Source organism: Ambystoma mexicanum, chromosome 7p, assembly GCF_040938575.1.
Source record: "Ambystoma mexicanum isolate Mex_15411 chromosome 7p, UKY_AmexF1_1, whole genome shotgun sequence".
NCBI lineage: Eukaryota > Metazoa > Chordata > Amphibia > Caudata > Ambystomatidae > Ambystoma > Ambystoma mexicanum.
The window spans coordinates 533,198,174-533,223,128 of NC_090939.1; the positions used below are offsets into that span (position 1 = coordinate 533,198,174).

At 45.7% G+C, this 24,955-nt stretch overlaps 1 protein-coding gene across 3 annotated transcripts in view; it reads right to left on the minus strand.

The window, feature by feature from the left end:
• Nucleotides 1–24,955, minus strand: part of MYO16 (myosin XVI) — a 3,167,675-nt gene that overhangs the window by 1,732,617 nt on the left and 1,410,103 nt on the right. For all 3 annotated transcript variants that reach the window (XM_069636567.1, XM_069636564.1, XM_069636566.1), the window contains exon 14: nucleotides 5,662–5,761. In XM_069636567.1, coding sequence (XP_069492668.1) covers nucleotides 5,662–5,761 — 100 coding nt within the window. The remainder of the gene's footprint in view (nucleotides 1–5,661; nucleotides 5,762–24,955) is intronic.

The following is a 24,955-nucleotide window of genomic DNA, read 5'->3' on the forward strand; positions in this document are numbered from 1 at the left end:
GACTACGCCGATATGGGAGAAAGATGTAATGGAGCAAGATACTTCATTGTGGTGGTATGCCCTTTTTCACGGTGGGTGGAAGCGGGCCCCTGTCCCCATCCTGATGAAAAAAGTGCAGCCAAGTTCCTTGTGCGAGAAGTATTCTTGCGGTGGGGAATATGTGACGTGATCCGTTCAGACAACAGCACGCACTCTGTGAATGATCTCTTCAAAGAAGTAACCTCCCTTCTGGGGGTGAAACATAAACTATGTTCGATTTATAATCCAATGGCCAATGGAGTTGTGGAAAGGATCAACGGGCTGCTCAAAAGCAATTTATCGAAATTATGCAGCACGTTGAAAAAAAATTGGGTATATTGTCTGCCCCTAGCACTGTTCCAACTCAGAAATCAACCATGCAAGGATCACCATTTAAGCCCGCACAAAATCGTGACGGGAGAAGAATGCACATGCCACTCTCTCCTGTTAGGAGGGCGTCTGATGCACACAGGGCTGCCACAGTGCTGGGGGAAGAGTTTAAGGAATACCTAGCACAACTAACGTGCACAGTACGCAGCATAGCAAAACAAATTGCTCCGCCATTTACTGAAGATGTAGCAACAGACACCTCCATGCTGGCAGCAGATAGCCCGGAGGGGCCATTAATGCCAGGGGATCACATCTATATTAGAAGCTTTGTAAGAAGGTGGAATTCACCAAGATTTCATGGTCCATACACAGTGGTGTACAGCACCCCAACCGCAGTTAAAGTGAAGGGACTGAAATACTGGGTGCACCTCTCAGATGTGAGAAGGGTGCGCGGTGTCGCACTCCCCCAAAATGAAACAGACTGCGTGGATGACACCGCTAACACAGTCTGACATGATGAAAACTGCAACTAAGACAGGGAAAGAATAGTGAAAAAGCAAAATGTTTTTTATATATATATTCTGTCTTTCTCTCTCTCTCTTTTTTCTTTTTTTTCTTTTTAAATCTCATGCGAATCGTGTTATTTTTTCTATTTTTCTTCATTGTTTACATGATAAATGGAAAGAAATTGTTAAATGCCTAATTGAGCAAAAAGATGAAAAAGAATGAACAAATGCAAATTTGTTTCTTTTCATGATGACTTAACAAATTTGTCTCGCCCACATAGGTTCAACATGAGCCAATGCGACAAAACGGCTGAGCAGGCTGAAATGTTAGATAAAAATAGGGATGCCACTAGGGCCAGTAGATTAAGTAATTTGGAATGTGTTATAAAATATGCTGCCATACTATTTGCAATAATGATGTTTTATTTTATTTGGTATAATGTTGTTTTATTTGTGGCAAATGAAATGAACAAAGGCTAATATGACAAAACCAGGGTCTAAACTAATACGGACTGGAGTAACAACCATTTTGAAGGACTCTTATAATGTTGAATCAAATAGCATACATGCAACGCCACCCTATGAACAATTGCATGTGAACAAACTGCTATTCCATTGTTGAGTAATACTATGGCTAAGGAAATAGAGCTTGGATGGAATGTAAATGACAATTACTATTGGTTGACTAACTCCAGAAATACAAGCATACACGCACACACGGCACCAGAAACCAATACTGAATACACACATGTCACCATGAACAACATTGATGATGCATGGTCCAGAGTTTCCCGCTGCAATATCAACGAGTTGGTACCCAATTAAAAAACAAAAGAAGGAGGAGAAAAAGGGGGGCGGGAAAAAACAGATATGATATTTATCACAATCTGGGGTTAGATGAAATAGAGGACCCCCGACACCCTGACCAATCAAATAAATGGTATTCAGACATGAGCGCCGCAGCAAAGCAAGCAAGTAATGAAAGTTGTTACGTGTGCTCACTTATTCCTCATGCAACTGGAACCCCAAAAATGTTAGTTCCACAGAAAGTACCCTTGTCTGAGGCCCAATGTTTGATGCATCTGATGCTGTGTAGAATAAAAAAGACATTTCAGGCACACACAGTCCCCATGGAAAGATTGGAAAACGAACAAACATGCACCAGCAGATGACAAGGAGTAATCTGCCTCCAAGAGCCATTTTTGATCATAAAAGGGACACGGTATGCAGACGACAAGTGGCATGATGAAACGATTAAATGCAAAGCTGAGGGGCTTCGAGGGCTGCCAGACGAAACATACGAGTAGGCAAAAGAAACATGCATCCCCATCTGGTCACAGCATATCACCAAGCTGACATCGGTCACACCCCTGGAGAGACCCATAAATATTCAAAGGGAAATACTGCACAAACTTTGCTTCCATGGAGAAGGGAAGGTGAATATGGGAACCACACAGCAGTGCAATAAGACTTTAATAATACCAGATATGAAAAAAGGCACTGCTGCATTAATGGACATATACTGGATCTGTGGCAAACGAGCTTACCTCCATCTCCCAGCATCCTGGAGGGGCACTTGTGCCCTAGCCATACTTCACTCAGCACTAATGGTGATACCAGAGAGCCACGTTCAGTTTACAGCAAGGCCTTCGGCTGACAGTTCGACAGCAGGCCAATCGGCTGACATATCGACAGCAGGGCAATCGGCTGAATCATCGACAGCGCCCCGATGAGACAATCACAGAGCCCCCAGCATACAAACTATTGTCAGAAGAAACATTGAGAACCAAGTTGTCACGCAGCAAAAGATCCAATTATATTTCATCCAAATCGTCAGAAATCCTTGCTGAAATCCCACAGCAGTACAAGCTTTTCTCATCTGCAGAGACATTTTTTGCATCATTTCTAGCACCAGGCGTTCAAGCAAGGACAAACGCGAAATGGCTGCAGATAACACACTGGGAGCTCATCCAGCTGGCTAACGACATTGAAGAAGGATTCAACATCATAAAAATAGAGCTCCGTGCACTGAGCCTCATGACGATGCAAAACAGATATGTCTTAGATCTTATCACGGTGATGGACGGCGGTGTTTGCAAAAAAATTGGGGGGGCGTGTTGCACATTCGTACCAACTTCAGATGCTGATAACGGGACACTGTCACACGTGATAACAGCAGTGCATAATTTAGGAGAAAGAATGAGAAAGGAAAGTGGAGCAGACAACAACACGTGGTTCGAAAATCTGTTCTGCTGAATACCATCATGGGTGAACATAGTAGCAAAGATACTCTGTGTGTGCCAACTGGGACTAAGATGCTGTGAAAATAATAGGCCTAATTCAGCGATGATGATGATGGTAACAGTGGGCCGACAAACAACAGTGGCTACCATGATAGATGCCCAAGTACAAACTGGAGAATACACCACACCGCAGTATAGAATGACTGCCATCTATAGGCAGTATGGGGACGTGGTCGATAGTCTATATCACACTACCATTAAAGAACCAAAGAACTTGATGTGGTATAACAAGGTTTGGATAGATTTAGATGGGGATGGTGTGATATACTTAATGGTCACCCCAGAAGAATACGCAAGAAGAGGTAACAGCTTAAGAAGTGTGTGCAAAGCATGGATGCCAATAAAGGGTACACCCGCTTGGGATGAGGCTGTGGCTGAAGCTGAGCGCTACCGAAGGGAGAACAGAAAGAACGAGATAAGTAATTCATTACTTTAGATGTAATGAAAGGGGGGAATTTATGGGAGTGAGGGGTCCCCAGGCCCCCTCGCGCCGTACACTCCTCAGTACGAGGCTTGGACCACGTGCCTCCGGTAGTGGGATTGCCCCTTGCCCTTATGTAAAGTTAACCACGGTTGACTGCTACATAGATGGGACTACTGAGCAGGACACAGGGCATCCATCTTTTGTGCCCCCTTTCGACTCCATCTTGGGTAAACAGGCCTCACTGCGATAGTACAGCAATGCTCAGCTCCCCTTCCACCGCTGCAGCCAAGGACAGAGACACACACACAAGGCGCGCAGGCAGCTAGCTGGCCCCCACCCTTGCACTCCCCCTGCGAAGGAAAGCTCTGCGCTCCCATTCTCACGCAGAAGCCAGAGAAAGTTGCAACAACCAATATGATACAGTTTTCTTCCTCTGAGATCACTGCTAGCATGAGATCCAGCATGTGAACCAGGATGAGCTAAGCACTTTCTGCTCGTTCGCCCCCATAAACGTGCAAGCCACCAACCCCCATTTAGAACAATTTATTGCCATCTTGACCCTGCGCTCCCTGTAAGGTATTTCTTTCAAGTGCCAGACCCTCGCCTGTGTTGCGAAACCCACCCAACACACCCACTACTAACCTTAAGCATTTTACTAAAATATATGTTTTTCTCATACTAATAGGTTTGAAGTTTAGGAGATATGTGAAACACAGCTTGATTCTTTTTACATGCACAATAAAGGTCAAGGCCTCTAATTAAAGCCACAAATGACCCAATTGTACTGACAATAATTATTATGTGTAACTTGTGTAGAAATATGAAAAGTAGCATAAAATGTTTTAGATAATTTGTTATTTAGTGTTTTTTCGAATGCAACATATTAGCTTAGTGACCTGCGTGGAGCACAAGATATTTGACGTCCGCCATCTCGTCAGCCACTCAGCCAACCAGAAGGAAGGGATCCCACCCACACCTACAGCACCACACTGCCTGGCTAATCGGGTCCATTTAGCACTTTTTGTTAGAGTTACTTTAATTGATATATATACGAGTATGATGTAAATGTTAGGTAGGGTTTTTTTGGGTGATTTCCTAGCTGGTGAAATAAACCATCTTTTGAACTTTTGCAGCCAGGTCTCAGTTCCTCCTTTCCCGACAGGGGTGGTTATTTTATTTTCTCTCACACGTAGTAAGCCGGGGAAAGGCACCTACACAATCTTTACACGTCACATGTATATCTCCATTTAGTGGTCCACCCCGTATAAATGATACCCTTACACACAGTAGTTTAGCAGTGCTATGATAAGATGGTAAGATGGCTCAGTGGTTAAAACACTTGTTGCTCTGATCTGTGCTTGATCTGCAGGTCGCAAGTTCAAATCCAGGCAATGCCACCTCAGCCTTTCATCCTTCCAATGTCAATAAATGAGTACCAATTTTGATTGGGTAATAATAGTAATGTATGCAGATATGTCCCATATAAAGCGCTATATAAAAAGTTAATTAGTATTAATGCTATCAAACTGACCACAGTGAAATGGACCCAACAGCCCAGGTGTCAAATGTAAAATTGTGGTATGGCATGACTCTGGTCAGTTTTGTTGTTTCGTCATTATTGCTCACCACATTTCTTTACAATGTAAACAACACAAAAAAAAATAATAATCTAATTAAACAGGAGAGTAAACACATTATGATACTTTTATATGACGGGACACCGTGATGGGCACAAAATTCGTTTGCGTCGCTTGTTTTTTGTTGATTCTTGCATCCATGCGCCATCTAGTGGAATGAAGCTGTAACAAACGAAGAAGCTCTTACAGAATTCCATGGATTCATTCTATGATTTTTTTTTCTTTGCCTTTAACCTCGAATCATACATAATTGTTTGCAGCGACTATGATTACTACACATGGGATATACAATAGCTTTGCTAAATAACCAGAGATGGGTTCTTCCTTCAAGTTCTAGGCTGGAGACCACATCCAATTTGCATGTATTAGTGCCATTGCTTTTCTGTACATTTTTTCGGCGAATCAGAAAACAAAATTGCAAGGAAATAACTTTATTTACTTACATGTTTCATTTTGCAGTCAAATTTGCTGGATCGGGATCTGCATGCAAGGTGTTTTACTATATGCTTGCATGATTCGGTCTTCCCAGAACCACTTTCACCGCTGAGGAATGAGATGAGAAAAATAATGTTAATTAAAAAAAATAGAGAATTCAAGGACCTCTTAACTTCCACCTTACACTGAAATACAGAAAGTATGTGTGACGAATTGACTTTTGCCCGGCGGCAGTACAAGGATGAGCAGAGGCTAAAATGCCCACTGAGCCCTCACACTTCTGCAAACCAAGAGCCATCAAAATCGTAAAGTAACATGGGCACAGTCAAGGGATATACCTCTTTCAGCTTTTGTGGTAATGTGGGCTGAGGGAAGGCTGTACTCTGAAGAGGGGTGTGAATGCGACTCACTAGCAACCCATACAATGAAGTATTACAGTCCAAAATAATAGAATGTCCAATCAAGATTCTATAAAAGATATTTATCCACTTTAATTAAACACACCATGTACAATAACATCTAACTACAACACAGAATAAGAAAAGATAATAAGCACAGAACTCTGAGTAATGAATCAGGAGTGAAAGACAAGCAAATGCAGCAATGTTCTTGAAAAGTATATGTACTGTGAGCAAAATGGGTTCAAAGTGAACTAACCAGTCTCTAGGACTCAGAAACGGACCACAGGGCAATTAGCATGGACCATGGGGCAATTAGCAGTCAATAGTGCCTTCTTTGCAGTTCTTTGTGGTTCAGAAGCACCAGACCAGACTGCATGGCACTTCCGAAGACTGGGAAAGAGCAAAAGGCAGTAACAGCAGGTCCCGCTGGTTCAAATGTGTTGAACAGATCTTGATACATGCTTCAAGTGGTTCAACATTGAAAACTGCTAGGATCCCAGCTGTAATGGCTCTCAGAGTGCTGTGAGTCCCAATGCAGGGACTCAGGAACAAGTTGAGACCTTTTCCTGTTCTCCCAAATACGGGGGAGGCTGGCACACAACTGCAGGAGTCTTTAAACACGGTGAGGTCCCAGACACCACTGTGGCTGGCAGAGAGGCTGTCTTGGTCCAGCAGCAGGTCACTTCTTATGTTTCTGTGAGTCCCATTTCAGCGACAAAGCAACAAGATGGTTCCTTGTTCTCACGTTGCCAAACATGTGGGAGGCTTGCACACAACTGCAGGGGTCCTCCAACACAGCGAGGTCCTACTACCGCTGTGGCTGGCAGAGAGTTTGTTCCTGTTCCAGAAGAAGATCCCCATTGGCCCTTAGGGATGGCTAGGACACAGGTGGTTTCTTCCTATTAACACCTGCATTAACCTCACAACTGGAGGACTTTAGAGAGGACTGCTTTCTCAGCAGGGTCCAGCAAAATCTTTTCAAGTGATGATCCCAAGATGCTTCAAGATTATTCTCAAGATTTTTAAAGAAGTGGTCAGGGACTCCTTCTTTTAAAGGTCAAAGGCCATAGGTGATTTGACTAAAGCTAGCCATGTTTACGGGTTCAGTCCCTGCTATTGAAATGTATTCACTTTAATGTTAATGTTAATGTCAATGTTAAAGGATATTTGTACCGTGCACTATCACCACCAGAGTGGTCCCCTGTCGCTCTGGAAGATCTGAAACAGAAGGGGGTAGTTTAGGCGTGTTAGCACCCTCTGCAGTGGCTGTCCCAGGGAGAAGGCTGTTAGCTGCCTTTACAAAGGGACAAAGAGAGGTACCCTGCCAGGCTCTATTCCTGTCAGTAGGGCAAGGTCCAGCATGTCTGTGGGAAACCACATAGCCATCCAATAGCTGAACTGGGTTCACATGGCTGACACATGTGTGATATCAATTTAATGCTGCTGGGATAACTCTGAGAGATGTTGGCCACCATACCCTGCCTCAGGTATGGCTTATATTCACAGCATTATGAGCCATCAGGAAAACATCTTCAGAGTTATGTCGTTTTTGTAACAGTGGTGCATATTTTAAATGCTGCCCCTGTTGGGTGTCCTGACCCACGTTTGAGCTATCATGCTGCAACATTTGGTGCTGTGGGCTTAGAAAATCCAAGATGGCCAAAAAGCCCACATGTGCGCCAGAATCCAGGAGAACCACGCAGTTTGTGCGCACACCAAAATGGTTACCTAACTTGCCAACCACCAGTGTAAAGAAAGATCTTTGTTAACAAAATCCTCTGTTACTGATGTCAAAAAGTTACTGAAATCGTGGCTCATCGGACCACTTTAAAGATTCAACCCTTTTGTGGGGTTCCACATAACCATTTTACTGTAAGGAGCCCCATCAAAACAATGTTAAGCAAGGATTATTTACTACCATGTAAGAACCATTCCTGTTTGGAATGCATTAATCCAAGAAAGATCCCAAAAATGGATGCAGTACCAACAAAATCCTCAAGGCGGCGCTAGCGGTCTAAACTCTGACAGGAGAACTGAGTGCAGTTGCTGACAAAGGGATTTGACTCAGCTGACTTCAAAGGCTGCATTTTAATTAAAAATTAGCCACCTGCTGTTCCCAGAGGCCTGAAGCCTGGGAAACCCTCTCACCTCCAGAGATTCACACCAGGAGTTAGAATCTCACATGACCTCTTGATTGATAGAAGGCAGACTGGCTGGGAGCCTCCTGGAGACCACACAATAGGCTCTTGCAATTGAATAGGATATGTTGATTTTGACTGTTTCCTGTCAACAAAGGCCTGCCTGCCAGAAGACACATGTGACTGACCCACCCAAGACTTGGAGGCGGACTCCAACACTCTGAGAACTGAGTTGAAAGCAAAATATATATTTTACAGAAAACACTGATAACTCTTTGTAATCAAATGACAGGAATGTATAACTTTGAGAACCTTCATTTAAAAAATGTACCTTCAATTCAAGCCCAAACTCCAATTTGTGTGATGTTCTGGGGCAAAACCCTGCTATTTATGTATACTACAGACTCTGTGTTTAAGCTAGGGACATGGTAATTTACTGGAGTATGTATGGACAGGCCATGTACATGTGTACAAATCTGGAGAAAAATCCGACATTGCAAAACCACTAAAAAGCACAAAATATTGCCATTTTTGAACGCAAGCCCCCAGGAAGAGCAGAGTTGGAACAGGGGATAGCTCATGTGATATGTGATGGGTGCATGTAATTTTAAACAACTGTGTACCTGTGCAAATATGTCTTTAGGTCAAATACAGATTGTGTGTAAAGTTGACAGGGGTGGGTTCTCTGTATCATAAACAGACCTCATCATGATGACACTTCATTTCATTCCCCCAATCAAGGGGAAGAGGATGAAGTGACCAATGACAAGTGGAGAGGGGTAGGTTCTAGGAAGCTAGCCTCTCCACCCACTTTCAAAACACATAAAAGCAGACAGTCAGGACAGATAGGGACATGCTATTCCATCTGCTGCGGGACGCTCTGCCGGGAAAATCCATACTTTACCTCCATCAACCTCCAGAGAGCCAACATAGAGACTTCAATCTAGCCACCTTCAGAGACCGTTTGAATTCTTTGCAAGAACTCTTGCCATTTGCCAGAGAGCAGTGTTGTATCCAGAGAGAGACCAGCTGAACCGGAGGCCGCTGTATCCGGACCCACAGACCTGATCAGAACCAGAGACCCAGACCAGCAGAATAGAGCTGACCCCGACGCTGTGCGCAGAAACCGTCCGTGGCGAGGCCTATTTTAAAATATATTGTGAGTACCTAGCAGAACTGTGCAGAACCAATCTCTTAGTTAAAATAATATAATTCAATCTATTTTAATCTAACCAGAACTGTCTCCTAACTGTCACCTGTCATTTGCAAAGCTGTCACCTGTCATTTCTAGTTGCTAGCTGTAACTTGTCACTTTGAACTTTTAAAATTTCAAATCTGAAAAACGACCTTTACCATATCGCTCATATCTCCGTGACCGTTTGTCTTAGAGACTTGCAGTAACTTTCCTCTGAAAGCTGGGAATCTTGGCTTTTCAACGAACCGCATTCCTATTCCCTACACTTTTGCCGCAATCGCGAAAAACGAATTTTACTGCGATTTGCAAATTTCTCCACGTGTGAAAACAGCAGCTTCCTTGCTTTCATTTGCCAAAAATTCGTTTAACCTGCCAATCATTCCTAGAACATTGCTAAAGTAAGCCTGAACAAATTTAAACCAACTAATCCTCAACCTGAACCTCCAGAGGGAATTAAAATCATTTTAGCACATTTTCCAATATATTGCTCACATTTTAAAGCATTTTGAGCCTGTGTAAAACTCATATCTATTCTCCTCTAAGCTTGCTGGGAAACTGGAACTCTGTATTACATTGTGATTGGATACCTGAACTGTGTGCTCTTCCTTCCATCTCCTTACATTGTATAGGGGGGGTGAATTGCCACAAAGGGAAAGTGATTACCTTGTCTTTTGTGAAACCATATCAGTTTATCTTCTATACTGCATTTCATTCATTCAACCTTGCATTTCCTTGAACCCTATAAAGCATTCTCTACCACATTATTCTTCTGTCCCTATTTACCAGTGTGCTACCTTATCCATTTCATGTCAACTCCTTAGTGATTATAAAGAAGTGGGCTAGTGCCAGATTCTCCGTTGTTAATCTTTATCATATCAGATTAAGTGTGATATTCAATTATTAATTTATTATAAAGTGTGATATATATATATATATTGTTTAAATTCTCAAATAAACCTTTTAACTTGCAAAACAGAACTACTTCTTGGCTCAGTGGGGTCAGGGGGATTCCAAAAGAGGGGTGTTATATAGGGGTAGTCATCCAGAACGCATGAACTGGACATAAAGATATATCAATAAGGGTTTCCATTCAGTATCCCAGACTAGGCATTGACTTAGCTGTCATGTTGAATTGACTCCTCTTACAAATTGGGGGCTCGTAGCCGGGGATTCCAGATTAGATCTATCACTTGTGCAGATTAATACAGTGTGCCAGCTGACCAGATACACATATCCGGTCGGATCACCACGCTGTGTTACGCTGTAAAGCACTCCTCAAAGGAACGCTCTAAGGAAAAAGTCTGTTTTGCAAAAATAAAATACAAACTTCTGTAAGTCAGGAAGGAACTCAAATTCCAGAATGACGACCTTGGTAGATATGAAAATAGCCAGAGAGCACTTCTTACATAAGCTATTTGTGAGAGGTGAGTGGACTCATCAGGACCAGACGGTCTGGTTGCAAGCAATCGCACCCCAGATCACGGAAACAGGGTCAGATATATGGAGAGACCAGGGTCCCTTACATGTGGCCCTGAGTGAACTATATATGTCCTCTAAGGCCAAGGATGAGCACAACAAGATTGCCAGGGTAGCGGCATATTTATATTTACATATGGGAGCCATGCAGGACAAATGTGCTGAAGGCCACGATCTGGCGAGTAGGCAACTGCTGCCATTACAGAAGGCCCAATCTGATCTGGACTCTTCTGAGCAGAGGCTGCAGGGGAGCCAGGAGTCAGAAAATTAGAGTAGACAGCACATCATTAAAATAAAGAAGGATATGGACATCCTGCAACAGGAAAAGGCTGACCAGGATACCAGATTTCTGGCCTTGCAGAAGGAGTACCAAGAAGGTTTGGACTCCCTCCTGCAGAGCCAGAAAAAGCTGGAGCAACAGTTAGACTTCAATAGGGTATGTGCTGAGCAGGTAGTAACCCTGCAAAGCCACCTAGATAGGGAGAAGGCAGAGAGCAATAAACTGATTCTGAAAGACCTGGATAGCCAGGCAGAGTTTGATCAGGAGCGCCAGAAAGCTGGTGCCTTCCAAAGGCAAAGGGACGACCTGACGGTACAGATGCAGACTCTTAGTCAGGAATGGGACACCTTAGGCCAGGAAGTCTGCCACTTAAAAAGAAAAATGGAAGAAAATCACCTGGCCCACCAGGGACTGGGTGACCTCCAAAAAGAACACCAGAACTTGTTAGAGCACACCAGGAGGGTGGAGGATGCTCTAGCAAGAAAGGAGCAGGCCAATAGGGACACAGCTCAGGAGGTAACCCTCCTGCAGCAGAGACTGGCCCAGTACTCCAGGACCAATCAGGAGGCACAGAGAGAAAACGAGGCTCTCTGCCAGCACAATGATATTCTCCAACAACAGGTAGCGATGCAGGAGAGACTGATAGAGTCTAGTAAGGCCTTAACTGAGGAACTGAAGGCGCAGGCTCTTGCATTGCAACAGGGAGCAGGGGCGGATAGAGATGAGGTTCGCTGGGAAAGGGAAACTCCTGAGCATAACCTCAGGAGCCCTAGTACCAGAGGCCTTTATCTCTCTCAGTCCCTGGACTCTGCCACCCCCATGTCCCCTGTCACACATGAGCACCGGGCCACAGGGATGGCAGATTACTATCCAGCCAGAAGCATGGGGCTCATAGGCCAGTACCTCCCAGGAATGGATGGGCGGGCATCCGGGTATGGGCACCCAAGCACAGTGCAATTAAGTGGGGAACCCCAGGAGAGTAGGCCCATTAAGGGCATCCTGAAAACCTCTGACCAGTTAGGTCAGTGGGGGGGTACCCATCAAATCCTGGCAGCAAAGAGGAATCTGAAGACTCCTCTGAACGGTACAGGACACAGGAGACCAGGTCCCCACATTCTGCCAGCCATTCCCAGGCTCGCAGAATCCGGGAAAACCTGGAAGATCAGACAGGAACCTCTGGGAGCAGTGCCTCTGAGTCAGAGGATGAATGGACCAGGGTTACCCGAACCAAAAAGGCCAATAAGGCAAAAAGGGCCTTGCTTAAGGACCCATTGAAGCAAATAAAGGCAATAAGGAGTGTTATCACGCCTTATCATAAGAACGCCAAGTATTCCGTATGGGAACACTTGGAGCTCTATGAGCAAATGATGGAGACTTTCCATTTGAAGGACAGCAGTAGCTGCATCCAGTACGTCAAATGGACATTCTCACCAGAATACTCCAGTTTCTTTGCGGGGCTGGAGGACCAAAATCATTTAAGATGGTCCACCTATAAGGCGGCCATCTTGAAACATTTTTCTGTCCACAGAAATCCTCAAGAGGCTCGCAAGGCAGCCTACAATTTGCAATGTGGGGAGGATCAGGCCCCACAAGAATTCGTGCAAGAACTGAAACGTGCCTTTGCGCAGACCACCAGAAGGGTGCGCACAGACAGCTGAGAATTTGTTAATACTTTTTTCCATGCCTTGCCCAAATACATAATGACCCAGCTTGTGAGAGATTTTCATGAGAAAAGATCTTTAGAATGGGTCATTGAACAAGCCACCCGCATCTACGAGGTGCAGAAACCGGTGGAAAACAAAAAACAGCCTAAAAACCCCAAAACCAACAGCACCCCTGCTGCTGCCAAGGTGGCAGAGGTAAAGGTTGCCCCCGTTTTGGATTTGGAGATGGGGGGGCCTAAAAACCTACCTGCACCTAATAATGCTAGGCCCAGGAGGTCCTCGGCCCAGTCACAGACAGGGAGCCAAGGAGGCAGCCCTACAAATGGGGTCCCTCGCTCTCCTGATTATGTAAGTCCCCGATACATGGGAAATCGACCCATCCTGGGTTATGTGTGGACTCCTCCAGCCCAAGGGGGGGGATCCAGCCAAGCACCTAACCCAGGGAACTTCCCTCCTAACTTCCCACTGGAGGGCAGAAATTCTCCAAATCCTGGGCAGAACTTTTTCCCCAGGTATCCACCCAATTTCCAGCCCCACAATCATCCATCCTTCTTTCCCCAATTCCCTGAGCCCAGACAACCTAATCCGGGAGAGGGGAGGCCAAGGGTGGAGGGGTACCAAAATCTTCCCAACCAAGGGTACTACCAGAGAAGGGATAGCTACCCTTCCCGGGATCAGCCCAGGGGAGAAAATAGAGCCCCGTATCAGCCTGAGCGGTTTTCCCAGTTAGAGCGCCAGGTCCAAAATATGGCACGGGATCTGGGTCACATACTGAGGGCTCAACAGAACCCTCAGATGAGCGTGCCACCGCAGAATGCCCCAAACTCTGGACCTGGTACTCCAGAACAATGACAGGGGCAGCACCCCGATAACACACCGGTTCCCAGGGAGGAGGCACAAGGGGAAGGGGGGTGTAAACCCTTGGAGGAAGCTTCCTTCCCAACTTGTAAACAGCCCCTGGAAAACCAGGAACCGGAAACAAAATCTCCTGCCCCTGAAAGCCTGCCTCCCAAGGAGCAGAGGGGGGGTAGGAGAAACAAAGGACCCAAACAGACCCACTTTGTGGAGGAGGTACAGGTCTTCCAATTTGAGGGAGAGGGATCCTCAGAGGATCCTGGGGAAAGGACCTTCTCCTTCAGAGATGGGGGAACTCCTCCCAAGGAAAAATGGGTCCCAAGGGATGCCAATTCAGACTGGGGAGATATGGAGACTGAGCTACCGCCGCCCATCATCTCATCCCAGAACCCACAATACCAAAATCCCCTGGTTCAAACCCATCCTGATGACTGCCTCCAAAAAGGGGGGGGCGGCCCAGAACCGGAACCCGGGGAACCCACAATGGCTCTGATCTCCAGTTGCCAACTTTTTCTTTCAGATTCCCAAGGCTCTCCACAGAATTCTGCCCAAATGTCTTCTCTTGCAATGTCCAAAACCAGAAAGTTAGCCCACCAGTTGTCCAGAAATGTGCATTATCTGTGCCCCCTTGAGGAGAAGGAGGGAAGATATTATGCCCCGGTACAAGTAAAGGGGCAGGGTTCGATTTCAGCGCTGGTGGACAGGGGATCTCAAGCTACCCTTCTGTCCAGAAGGGCCTTTGATGAACTGAATGCAGGAAGGGGAGGGAATTACCAAATTCCTCTCACCTCACTTCCTGGACAACTCCAGAACTTTGACGGGAAGCAAATTCCCGTCGAGGGGACGGCAGATTTGGACATTAAAATTGGGCGACACAAGTTGAAACACCCGGTCATAGTTGTGACTCCAGAGGGCACCCCTTGTTTACTAGGGAATGACCTCCTGAGAAGGTTGTCACCCCTAATAGATTGCGTAAACAAGGTCCTCTGGACCCAGACTAGCCGACCCATAAAATTAAAACAGAGTGTCAACCATGTTAGTTTAAACGGCACATGCCACATGGTTGAACAAAAATCTGACCAAGTAGAATTCCACTTCCAGAACAACCAAATTCCAGACGTGACAGTAATAGCAGTAGGACAACAGACTGGTGATGGGGGTCCTCTCTATTTCTGAAAATCAACCTCCCTTCCAGTTTAAGGTGGTATTCCACACTGGAAGGAAACACCATGAAATTCTTTACTAATCCATAAACAGAAACTCCCACTCCTATAGTCCAGAAAGATGTGAAATCAGCTCAGAGCCTGGCTGATATTCAGCAAATTGGAGAGCAGTTGTTCATCCCTGTTCAGTTAAATGATGGGAAGGACTCTGTTCTCGCTCGAGTGTGTGTGAACAACGGTAAGAGCTTCATCAGCGAAGCCATGTTCCGCCAACTCCCAAAAGATCCAGCCATTCCCACATTCAAACTGATAGACAAATGGGAAATGGACCTGGAAGCACCCAATTCCAAACATCTCCTGCCAAGCAGGTGTATGCTCAAAATCTCCATTGGCAACAAGAGCATAGTCCACAATTGTTGGGTCGTGCGAGACGTCACTGCTGCTTTTTACTTAGGCAGTGACATTCTCAATCACTTTGCCATTAGTTTGGACCTAATAAACCTCAAAGCTTGGTCCCGATTAGCGGATAATCCCATGGGCTTTGATGATCCAGAAAAAGCATTTAGGTCAGCTCAATTGCTACCTTATGCAGTTGAAATTCAGATCAAAGAGGAAGTCACCATCCCAGAAAGGACCCGACAATTCTCCCTGGAAGTGAAAGCTAAAAGAGGACAACATTTGAAAAACCCTGATGCTTACATACATCTAAACGCTTCTCTCCAACAGCAAGGGTTGGGGGTAAACCCAACTCCATTAGTCAACATAGAACATGACACCATTCTAATAGAGGTGGATAACAGCGACTTAAAGAGTATTACTCTAGCTGCAGGCACCATTATTGGAATGGCGGTTGATGACCAACATTTTTCCATTGATTTAGGTAATGAACTGTTAGGACCAATCCCCAAGGACTGTTTTGACAGTGACAGTGAGGACAATACAACACCAGACAGGATTTTTACCAGGCATGGGGGGAACTTCCTGGTGTACACTTCTTGCCCTTATGGTAAGGAAGATGTGACTTGTGACTTCAGGAGGGATGAGGTGATTTTCCAGGTCCATGAGGGCTGCCTTTCCCACCTGAAGCCTCCAGTCCAAATCAGCACTCTGACCAGGGACTTCTCCACCCAGCTGGAGGAGGCCGCTGAGATAGCCAAACCAGAAGTCTTTCCAGGCTTCAGGCAGATGGTGGAAGAGAGAGTCAACCTAGCTGATGCCTGTGTGACTCTGGAACAAAAGCAAAAGTTGAAACAAGTTTTCTTGGATTTCCAAGATCTCTTTGCAGTAGACTCATATGACTGTGGCCGCACCGACATCCACACAACAACAATCCCCACGGACCCTGGCATGACTCCAGTGTTTGTGAAACAATATCGTTTGCCTCTCGCATCCATGGAGTCCCTTACTGAAATAATTAAGAACCTTGAGTCCCGGGGAATAATCCGTCCAGTTCACAGCACCTTCAATAATCCGGTGCTGGGAATATTGAAGCCAAACGGCCAGTGGAGACTCTGCGCCGACCTCAGGGAGCTCAACAAACGGGTCCATACTTCCCGATGGCCTCTTCCCTACATTGACCAAGGGCTGGCCCAGATTCAGGGGTCACAGGTATTCACTGCAATAGACCTGACCAATGGATACTGGACCGTGCCGGTCAGTAGGGAGGACCAATACAAGCTGGCTTTTACCTTTGGGGGCCAGCAATACACATGGACCCGGACTCCCTTCGGATACCTCAACTCCGGCAATGAATTCAACATTTTCCTACACAAGGCCATGCCCGACCTGGGTGCAAGGGGTAACCTGGCCTATGTAGATGATGTCCTCATCAAAAGTTCATCTGTGGAGGAACACATAGCGGAGATCCGTTATGTTCTGACCCAGTTGAGGGCCGCCGGAGCAAAACTTTCCTTTCAGAAAGCACAGTGGTGTAGAACCCGTGTTAATTTCTTGGGGCATGAGATTACTCCTCAGGGTCTCTGTCCCCAGGAAAAGAAGGTGGAAGCACTCCAAAAACTGAAAGACCCCACAACTCTGCGGGAACTAAGGAGCCTCCTTGGACTGACTAATTACAGCAGAAAGTTCATTGAGGGCTACGCAGAAATCACCAGACCCCTGATTCATCTCCTGAAGGGGGGGTCAAGTGGGAATGGGGTCCAGAACAAGCCGAGGCAGTAAGACAACTCAAAAGTAGCCTCTCACAAGCGCCCTGCCTAGCTTACCCTGTCAGAAACAAGGAGTTCTTCCTGGAGACGGGGTTCTCTAATACGTGCTTGACGGCAGTATTATACCAAAAGCATGACAAGGTCAATAAAGTAATCTCCTATGCGAGCAAAACTTTATCCTCTGTGGAGGAAAAATTTAACGATTGTGAGAAGGCACTCCTGGCAACGGTGTGGGCATTGAAGAATTACCGCCCGTTTATCCATGGGGAACACATCATAGTGGAGACTCCACACCAGCCTCTGCAATATCTCCAAAGCGACAGAATCCGGGCCGGAAATGTGAGTAATTCCCGAATTACTTCTTGGATTCTATCAATGCAAGGCTTTCCTGTGGAGGTCAGATATGGCCAAAACAAGAAGAGTCCCCTCGCGCAAGGTCTGGCTGACTTGCATGATTGTGCCAGAGAAAACTGTCTCGAGGACGAAAGTCTAAAAATCAAGGACAACACGGAGGCATACCTTAATTCCCCACACAAAGTCTTTGAAGAGGACAAGTGTGAGGGAATGTCCACTGTCTATGTAGATGGATGCTCGTACCATGTTGACAACGACGGGGAGAAAGAACTGGTGGCTGGCGTAGGGAATGCATGGGTGAAGGAGTTCCCAGAACCCTCCGCTGGATACAAAATTGGTCCCCGAAGTAGTCAGGTGGCAGAATTGAGGCTGTGCATCAGGCCATCCTCACTGCTGTCCAGCATCAACTCCACGAACTGGTCATAATCACAGATTCGGATTATGTACGGAACGGGTTCGTGGAGCACCTGGTTAATTGGAAAACCAGAGGCATGTTATGTGCTAATAACAAACCATTGAAACATGGGAAGTTGATCCAAAACATTGATGATCTGGTCACCTCGAATGAGATGACCATCTATTGGAAAAAGATCAAGGGTCATTCCAAAGTAGAGGGACCAGACAAAACTGGAAATGACTTAGCTGATCAGCTGGCCAAAACCGGGGCCATCCAAGGGGATCTAATCAAAATAGAGTCCCTGTTGGGGGAAATCCAGGTCACTGCTATCACTAGGTCCCAGACAAATGCTCACAATGACCTTTCAATTGCACAATGGAGTAAGGAGACCCCTGATGCTGATTTGATTACCACTCAGAAGGGGGATCCAATAATTGGTAAATTTTACCAGCACCTTGAGGACCCTGAGAACTTTCCCCTGGCGGATACCGATTACATTGGGAAAGAGGACCTTAGAGTGTTGATGAAATGTCCAAAAATGTTCCGGATCCAAGACGGTTTGTTGGTAAGGAAATCCAAAGCTGGCCACGATCAGTGGGTGGTTCTTACCTCATTCCGAAGCCTGATGTTAAGTCACGCCCATGATGCGTCCACCGCCGGTCATCGGGGGTTTCACACAACACTGGAAATCTTAAGAGAGGTTGCATACTGGCCACACATGGGCCAGGACCTCAACCAATACTTGAAGGGTTGTCTTGTGTGTGCACAATTTCAGCCAACATCCCTCACACACCGTGCACCCCTCCAAAAGAGGGGGATGACACTGCCATGGTCAGATTTACAAATCGACTTTGTAGGCCCCGTGATTCGCTCTGCTAGGGGGAATAAGTACATGTTGACTGTGACATGCTTGTTTACCAAGTGGGTGGAATGTCTCCCAGCCCCAAATTGCAAGGCAGAAACTGCAGCTGCCCTGATGATTAACCACATCTTTTCCCGTTTCGGTCTACCTCAAAGGATTGAGTCAGACAGGGGTAGCCACTTCACCAGTGAAGTAATGACAAAGATGTGGGAGATACTGGGGGTCAAAAGGAAGTTGCATATTGCTTACCGCCAGCTTCTTCTGGAGCAGTGGAGAGATACAACCGAACCATCGTGAGCATATTAAAGAAGTTTGTGGCAGATTCTGGGCCAAGTTGGGATATCCGATTACCTCTAGTCCTAATGGCTATCAGATCTACCCCTTCATCTGCAACCAAAATGTCACCATTTGAGTTGATGACTGGGCGCAAGATGGTGCTTCCTCAGCATTTGCTCTACAGGACCCAAGAGCAGACACTGATAAATGCCTCCACAACTCATGAGTATGTGGAGAATTTAAGGAAACACCTTCAGCATGCTTTTGCTTATGCTCAGCGGAATCTAGAAAGATCAGCTGATAGCATGAAGACCCACTATGACCTGAAGACTTCCAGGAAGGAATATCAGGTGGGGGACCGGGTCTATCTATACAATTTCCAAAGGAACCAGGCCAAACAGCGAAAATTTTTGCCTACATGGAAGGGACCCTTTGAGATTATAGACAAAATCTCCCCTGTGGCCTACAAGATCCGCATCCCCAAAGGCGGTTTGGCAGAGGGGGAAGACAAGTGGGTCCACATAAACCAGTTGAAGTGTTGCCATCCCAGGCACACTCTGCAACAACTGGAGGAATCCTCTGGAATCCTAGAGGGTACTTTCTCAGATTATTTCAGTTCTAACTTAAAATATCCTACATATCGCCTATCAAATTCTGAGTTTCACAATGTGAGTGTTTTCGTTTTAGAATGCAAAAAGAAATGTGCATGTTCACATGTTTTGACTATAAATTTATATGCCACCCCACTATATCAATGGTGGGGGAAGAATGTCTATGAATAGGTATTGCCGCTCTTCCTTTGTCGTCCTAGGAGAAAGAAAACCTTGAGACTGGCCAGGGAGGACGATCCGGAGACCGGGAGCAGAGACGCAAGGGGCCCAGTGTACCGCCCAATATTCTCATCAGGACCGGCGAGGAGAACTGATCGATCAGTACCGGATGGAGGAAAAGATGCTGAACTGTGCCACTTGCAGAATGGGAAGAAGATTATGCGGACAGACCAGTGCGTGGGTCAAAACCCTTGTGCACCCGACTCCCCATCGACTCAAATTCAAAGGGCAGTCACGTGGGGGGATTTGTTGGGTGTCCTGACCCACGTTTGAGCTATCATGCTGCAACATTTGGTGCTGTGGGCTTAGAAAATCCAAGATGGCCAAAAAGCCCACATGTGCAACAGAATCCAGGAGAACCATGCAGTTTGTGCGCACACCAAAATGGTTACCTAACTTGCCAACCACCAGTGTAAAGAAACATCTTTGTTAACAAAATCCACTGTTACTGATGTCAAAAAGTTGCTGAAATCGTGGCTCATCGGACCACTTTAAAGATTCAAATCTTTTGTGGGGTTCCACATAACCATTTTACTGTAAGGAGCCCCATCAAAACAATGTTAAGCAAGGATTATTTACTACCATGTAAGAACCATTCCTGTTTGGAATGCATTAATCCAAGAAAGATCCCAAAAATGGATGCAGTACCAACAAAATCCTCAAGGCGGCGCTAGCGGTCTAAACTCTGACAGGAGAACTGAGTGCAGTTGCTGACAAAGGGATTTGACTCAGCTGACTTCAAAGGCTGCATTTCAATTAAAAATTAGCCACCTGCCGTTCCCGGAGGCCTGAAGCCTGGGAAACCCTCTCACCTCCAGAGATTCACACCAGGAGTTAGAATCTCACATGACCTCTTGATTGATAGAAGGCAGACTGGCTGGGAGCCTCCTGGAGACCACACAATAGGCTCTTGCAATTGAACAGAATATGTTGATTTTGACTGTTTCCTATCAACAAAGGCCTGCCTGCCAGAAGACACATGTGACTGACCCACCCAAGTCTTGGAGGCGGACTCCAACACTCTGAGAACTGAATTGAAAGCAAAATATATATTTTACAGAAACACTGATAACTCTTTGTAATCAAATGACAGGAATGTATAACTTTGAGAGCCTTCATTTAAAAAATGTACCTTCAATTCAAGCCCAAACTCCAATTTGTGTGATGTTCTGGGGCAAAACCCTGCTATGTATGTATACTACAGACTCTGTGTTTAAGCTAGGGACATGGTAATTTACTGGAGTATGTATGGACAGGCCGTGTACATGTGTACAAATCTGGAGAAAAATCCGACATTGCAAAACCACTAAAAAGCACAAAATATTGTCATTTTTGAACGCAAGCCCCCAGGAAGAGCAGAGTTGGAACAGGGGATACCTCATGTGATATGTGATGGGTGCATGTAATTTTAAACACCTGTGTACCTGTGCAAATATGTCTTTAGGTCAAATACAGATTGTGTGTAAAGTTGACAGGGGTGGGTTCTCTGTATCATAAACAGACCTCATCATGATGACACTTCATTTCATTCCCCCAATCAAGGGGAAGAGGATGAAGTGGCCAATGACAAGTGGAGAGGGGTAGGGTCTAGGAAGCTAGCCTCTCCACCCACTTTCAAAACACATAAAAGCAGACAGTCAGGACAGATAGGGACATGCTATTCCATCTGCTGCGGGACGCTCTGCCGGGAAAATCCATACTTTACCTCCATCAACCTCCAGAGAGCCAACATAGAGACTTCAATCTATCCACCTTCAGAGACCAAGACTTTACTTCAGAATTTGTAGCAGAGAGGTCAACTACAAGCTAAATCCCTCTTTAGCAGGCCTCAAATCATTGCCATTATCACAGCCAGGCGAGCTGTTTGAATTCTTTGCAAGAACTCTTGCCATTTGCCAGAGAGCAGTGTTGTATCCAGAGAGAGACCAGCTGAACCGGAGACCGCTGTATCCGGACCCACAGACCTGATCAGAACCAGAGACCCAGACCAGACCAGCAGAGCAGAGCTGACCCCGACGCTGTGCGCAGAAACCGTCCGTGGCGAGGCCTATTTTAAAATATATTGTGAGTACCTAGCAGAACTGTGCAGAACCAATCTCTTAGTTAAAATAATATAATTCAATCTATTTTAATCTAACCAGAACTGTCTCCTAACTGTCACCTGTCATTTGCAAAGCTGTCACCTGTCATTTCTAGTTGCTAGCTGTAACTTGTCACTTTGAACTTTTAAAATTTCAAATCTGAAAAACGACCTTTACCATATCGCTCATATCTCAGTGACCGTTTGTCTTAGAGACTTGCAGTAACTTTCCTCTGAAAGCTGGGAATCTTGGCTTTTCAACGAACTCAGAACCGCATTCCTATTCCCTATACTTTTGCCGCAATCGTGAAAAACGCACTCGCGAATTTTACCGCAATTTGCAAATTTCTCCACGTGTGAAAAGAGCAGCTTCCTTGCTTTCATTTGCCAAAAATTCGTTTAACCTGCCAATCATTCCTAGAACATTGCTAAAGTAAGCCTGAACAAATTTAAACCAACTAATCCTCAACCTGAACCTCCAGAGGGAATTAAAATCATTTTAGCACATTTTCCAATATATTGCTATCACATTTTAAAGCATTTGGAGCCTGTGTAAAACTCATATCTATTCTCCTCTAAGCTTGCTGGGAAACTGGAACTCTGTATTACATTGTGATTGGATACCTGAACTGTGTGCTCTTCCTTCCATCTCCTTACATTGTATAGTGGGGGTGAATTGCCACAAAGGGAAAGTGATTACATTGTCTTTTGTGAAACCATATCAGTTTATCTTCTATACTGCATTTCATTCATTCAACCTTGCATTTCCTTGAACTCTATAAAGCATTCTCTACCACATTATTCTTCTGTCCCTATTTACCAGTGTGCTACCTTATCCATTTCATGTGAACTCCTTAGTGATTATAAAGAAGTGGGCTAGTGCCAGATTCTCCGTTGTTAATCTTTATCATATCAGATTAAGTGTGATATTCAATTATTAATTTATTATAAAGTGTGATATATATATATATTGTTTAAATTCTCAAATAAACCTTTTTACTTGCAAAACAGAACTACTTCTTGGCTCAGTGGGGTCAGGGGGATTCCAAAAGAGGGGTGTTATATAGGGGTAGTCATCCAGAACGCATGAACTGGACATAAAGATATATCAATAAGGGTTTCCATTCAGTATCCCAGACTAGGCATTGACTTAGCTGTCGTGTTGAATTGAATCCTCTTACAAATTGGGGGCTCGTAGCCGGGGATTCCGGATTAGATCTATCACTTGTGCAGATTAATACAGTGTGCCAGCTGACCAGATACACATATCCGGTCGGATCACCACGCTGTGTTACGCTGTAAAGCACTCCTCAAAGGAACGCTCTAAGGAAAAGGTCTGTTTTGCAAAAATAAAATACAAACTTCTGTAAGTCAGGAGGGAACTCAAATTCCAGAATGACGACCTTGGTAGATATGAAAATAGCCAGAGAGCACTTCTTACATAAGCTATTTGTGAGAGGTGAGTGGACTCATCAGGACCAGACGGTCTGGTTGCAAGCAATCGCACCCCAGATCACGGAAACAGGGTCAGATATATGGAGAGACCAGGGTCCCTTACATGTGGCCCTGAGTGAACTATATATGTCCTCTAAGGCCAAGGATGAGCACAACAAGATTGCCAGGGTAGAGGGATATTTATATTTACATATGGGAGCCATGCAGGACAAATGTGCTGAAGGCCACGATCTGGCGAGTAGGCAACTGCTGGCATTACAGAAGGCCCAATCTGATCTGGACTCTTCTGAGCAGAGGCTGCAGGGGAGCCAGGAGTCAGAAAATGAGAGTAGACAGCACATCATTAAAATAAAGAAGGATATGGACATCCTGCAACAGGAAAAGGCTGACCAGGATACCAGATTTCTGGCCTTGCAGAAGGAGTACCAAGAAGGTTTGGACTCCCTACTGCAGAGCCAGAAAAAGCTGGAGCAACAGTTAGACTTCAATAGGGTATGTGCTGAGCAGGTAGTCACCCTGCAAAGCCACCTAGATAGGGAGAAGGCAGAGAGCAATAAACTGATTCTGAAAGACCTGGATACCCAGGCAGAGTTTGATCAGGAGCGCTAGAAAGCTGGTGCCTTCCAAAGGCAAAGGGACGACCTGACGGTACAGATGCAGACTCTTAGTCAGGAAAGGGACACCTTAGGCCAGGAAGTCGGCCACTTAAAAAGAAAAATGGAAGAAAATCACCTGGCCCACCAGGGACTGGGTGACCTCCAAAAAGAACACCAGAACTTGTTAGAGCACACCAGGAGGGTGGAGGATGCTCTAGCAAGAAAGGAGCAGGCCAATAGGGACACAGCTCAGGAGGTAACCCTCCTGCAGCAGAGACTGGCCCAGTACTCCAGAACCAATCAGGAGGCACAGAGAGAAAACGAGGCTCTCTGCCAGCACAATCATAGGCTCCAACAACAGGTAGCGATGCAGGAGAGACTGATAGAGTCTAGTAAGGCCTTAACTGAGGAACTGAAGGCGCAGGCTCTTGCATTGCAACAGGGAGCAGGGGCGGATAGAGACCAAGTTCGCTGGGAAAAGGAAACTCCTGAGCATAACCTCAGGAGCCCTAGTACCAGAGGCATTTATCTCTCTCAGTCCCTGGACTCTGCCACCCCCATGTCCCCTGGCGCACATGAGCACCGGGCCACAGGGATGGCAGATTACTATCCAGCCAGAAGCATGGGGCTCATAGGCCAGTACCTCCCAGGAATGGATGGGCGGGCATCCGGGTATGGGCACCCAAGCACAGTGCAATTTAGTGGGGAACCCCAGGAGAGTAGGCCCATTAAGGGCATCCTGAAAACCTCTGCCCAGTTAGGTCAGTGGGGGGGTACCCATCAAATCCTGGCAGCAAAGAGGAATCTGAAGACTCCTCTGAACGGTACAGGACACAGGAGACCAGGTCCCCACATTCTGCCAGCCATTCCCAGGCTCGCAGAATCCGGGAAAACCTGGAAGATCAGACAGGAACCTCTGGGAGCAGTGCCTCTGAGTCAGAGGATGAATGGACCAGGGTTACCCGAACCAAAAAGGCCAATAAGGCAAAAAGGGCCTTGCTTAAGGACCCATTTAAGCAAATAAAGGCAATAAGGAGTGTTATCACGCCTTATCATAAGAACGCCAAGTATTCCGTATGGGAACACTTGGAGCTCTATGAGCAAATGATGGAGAC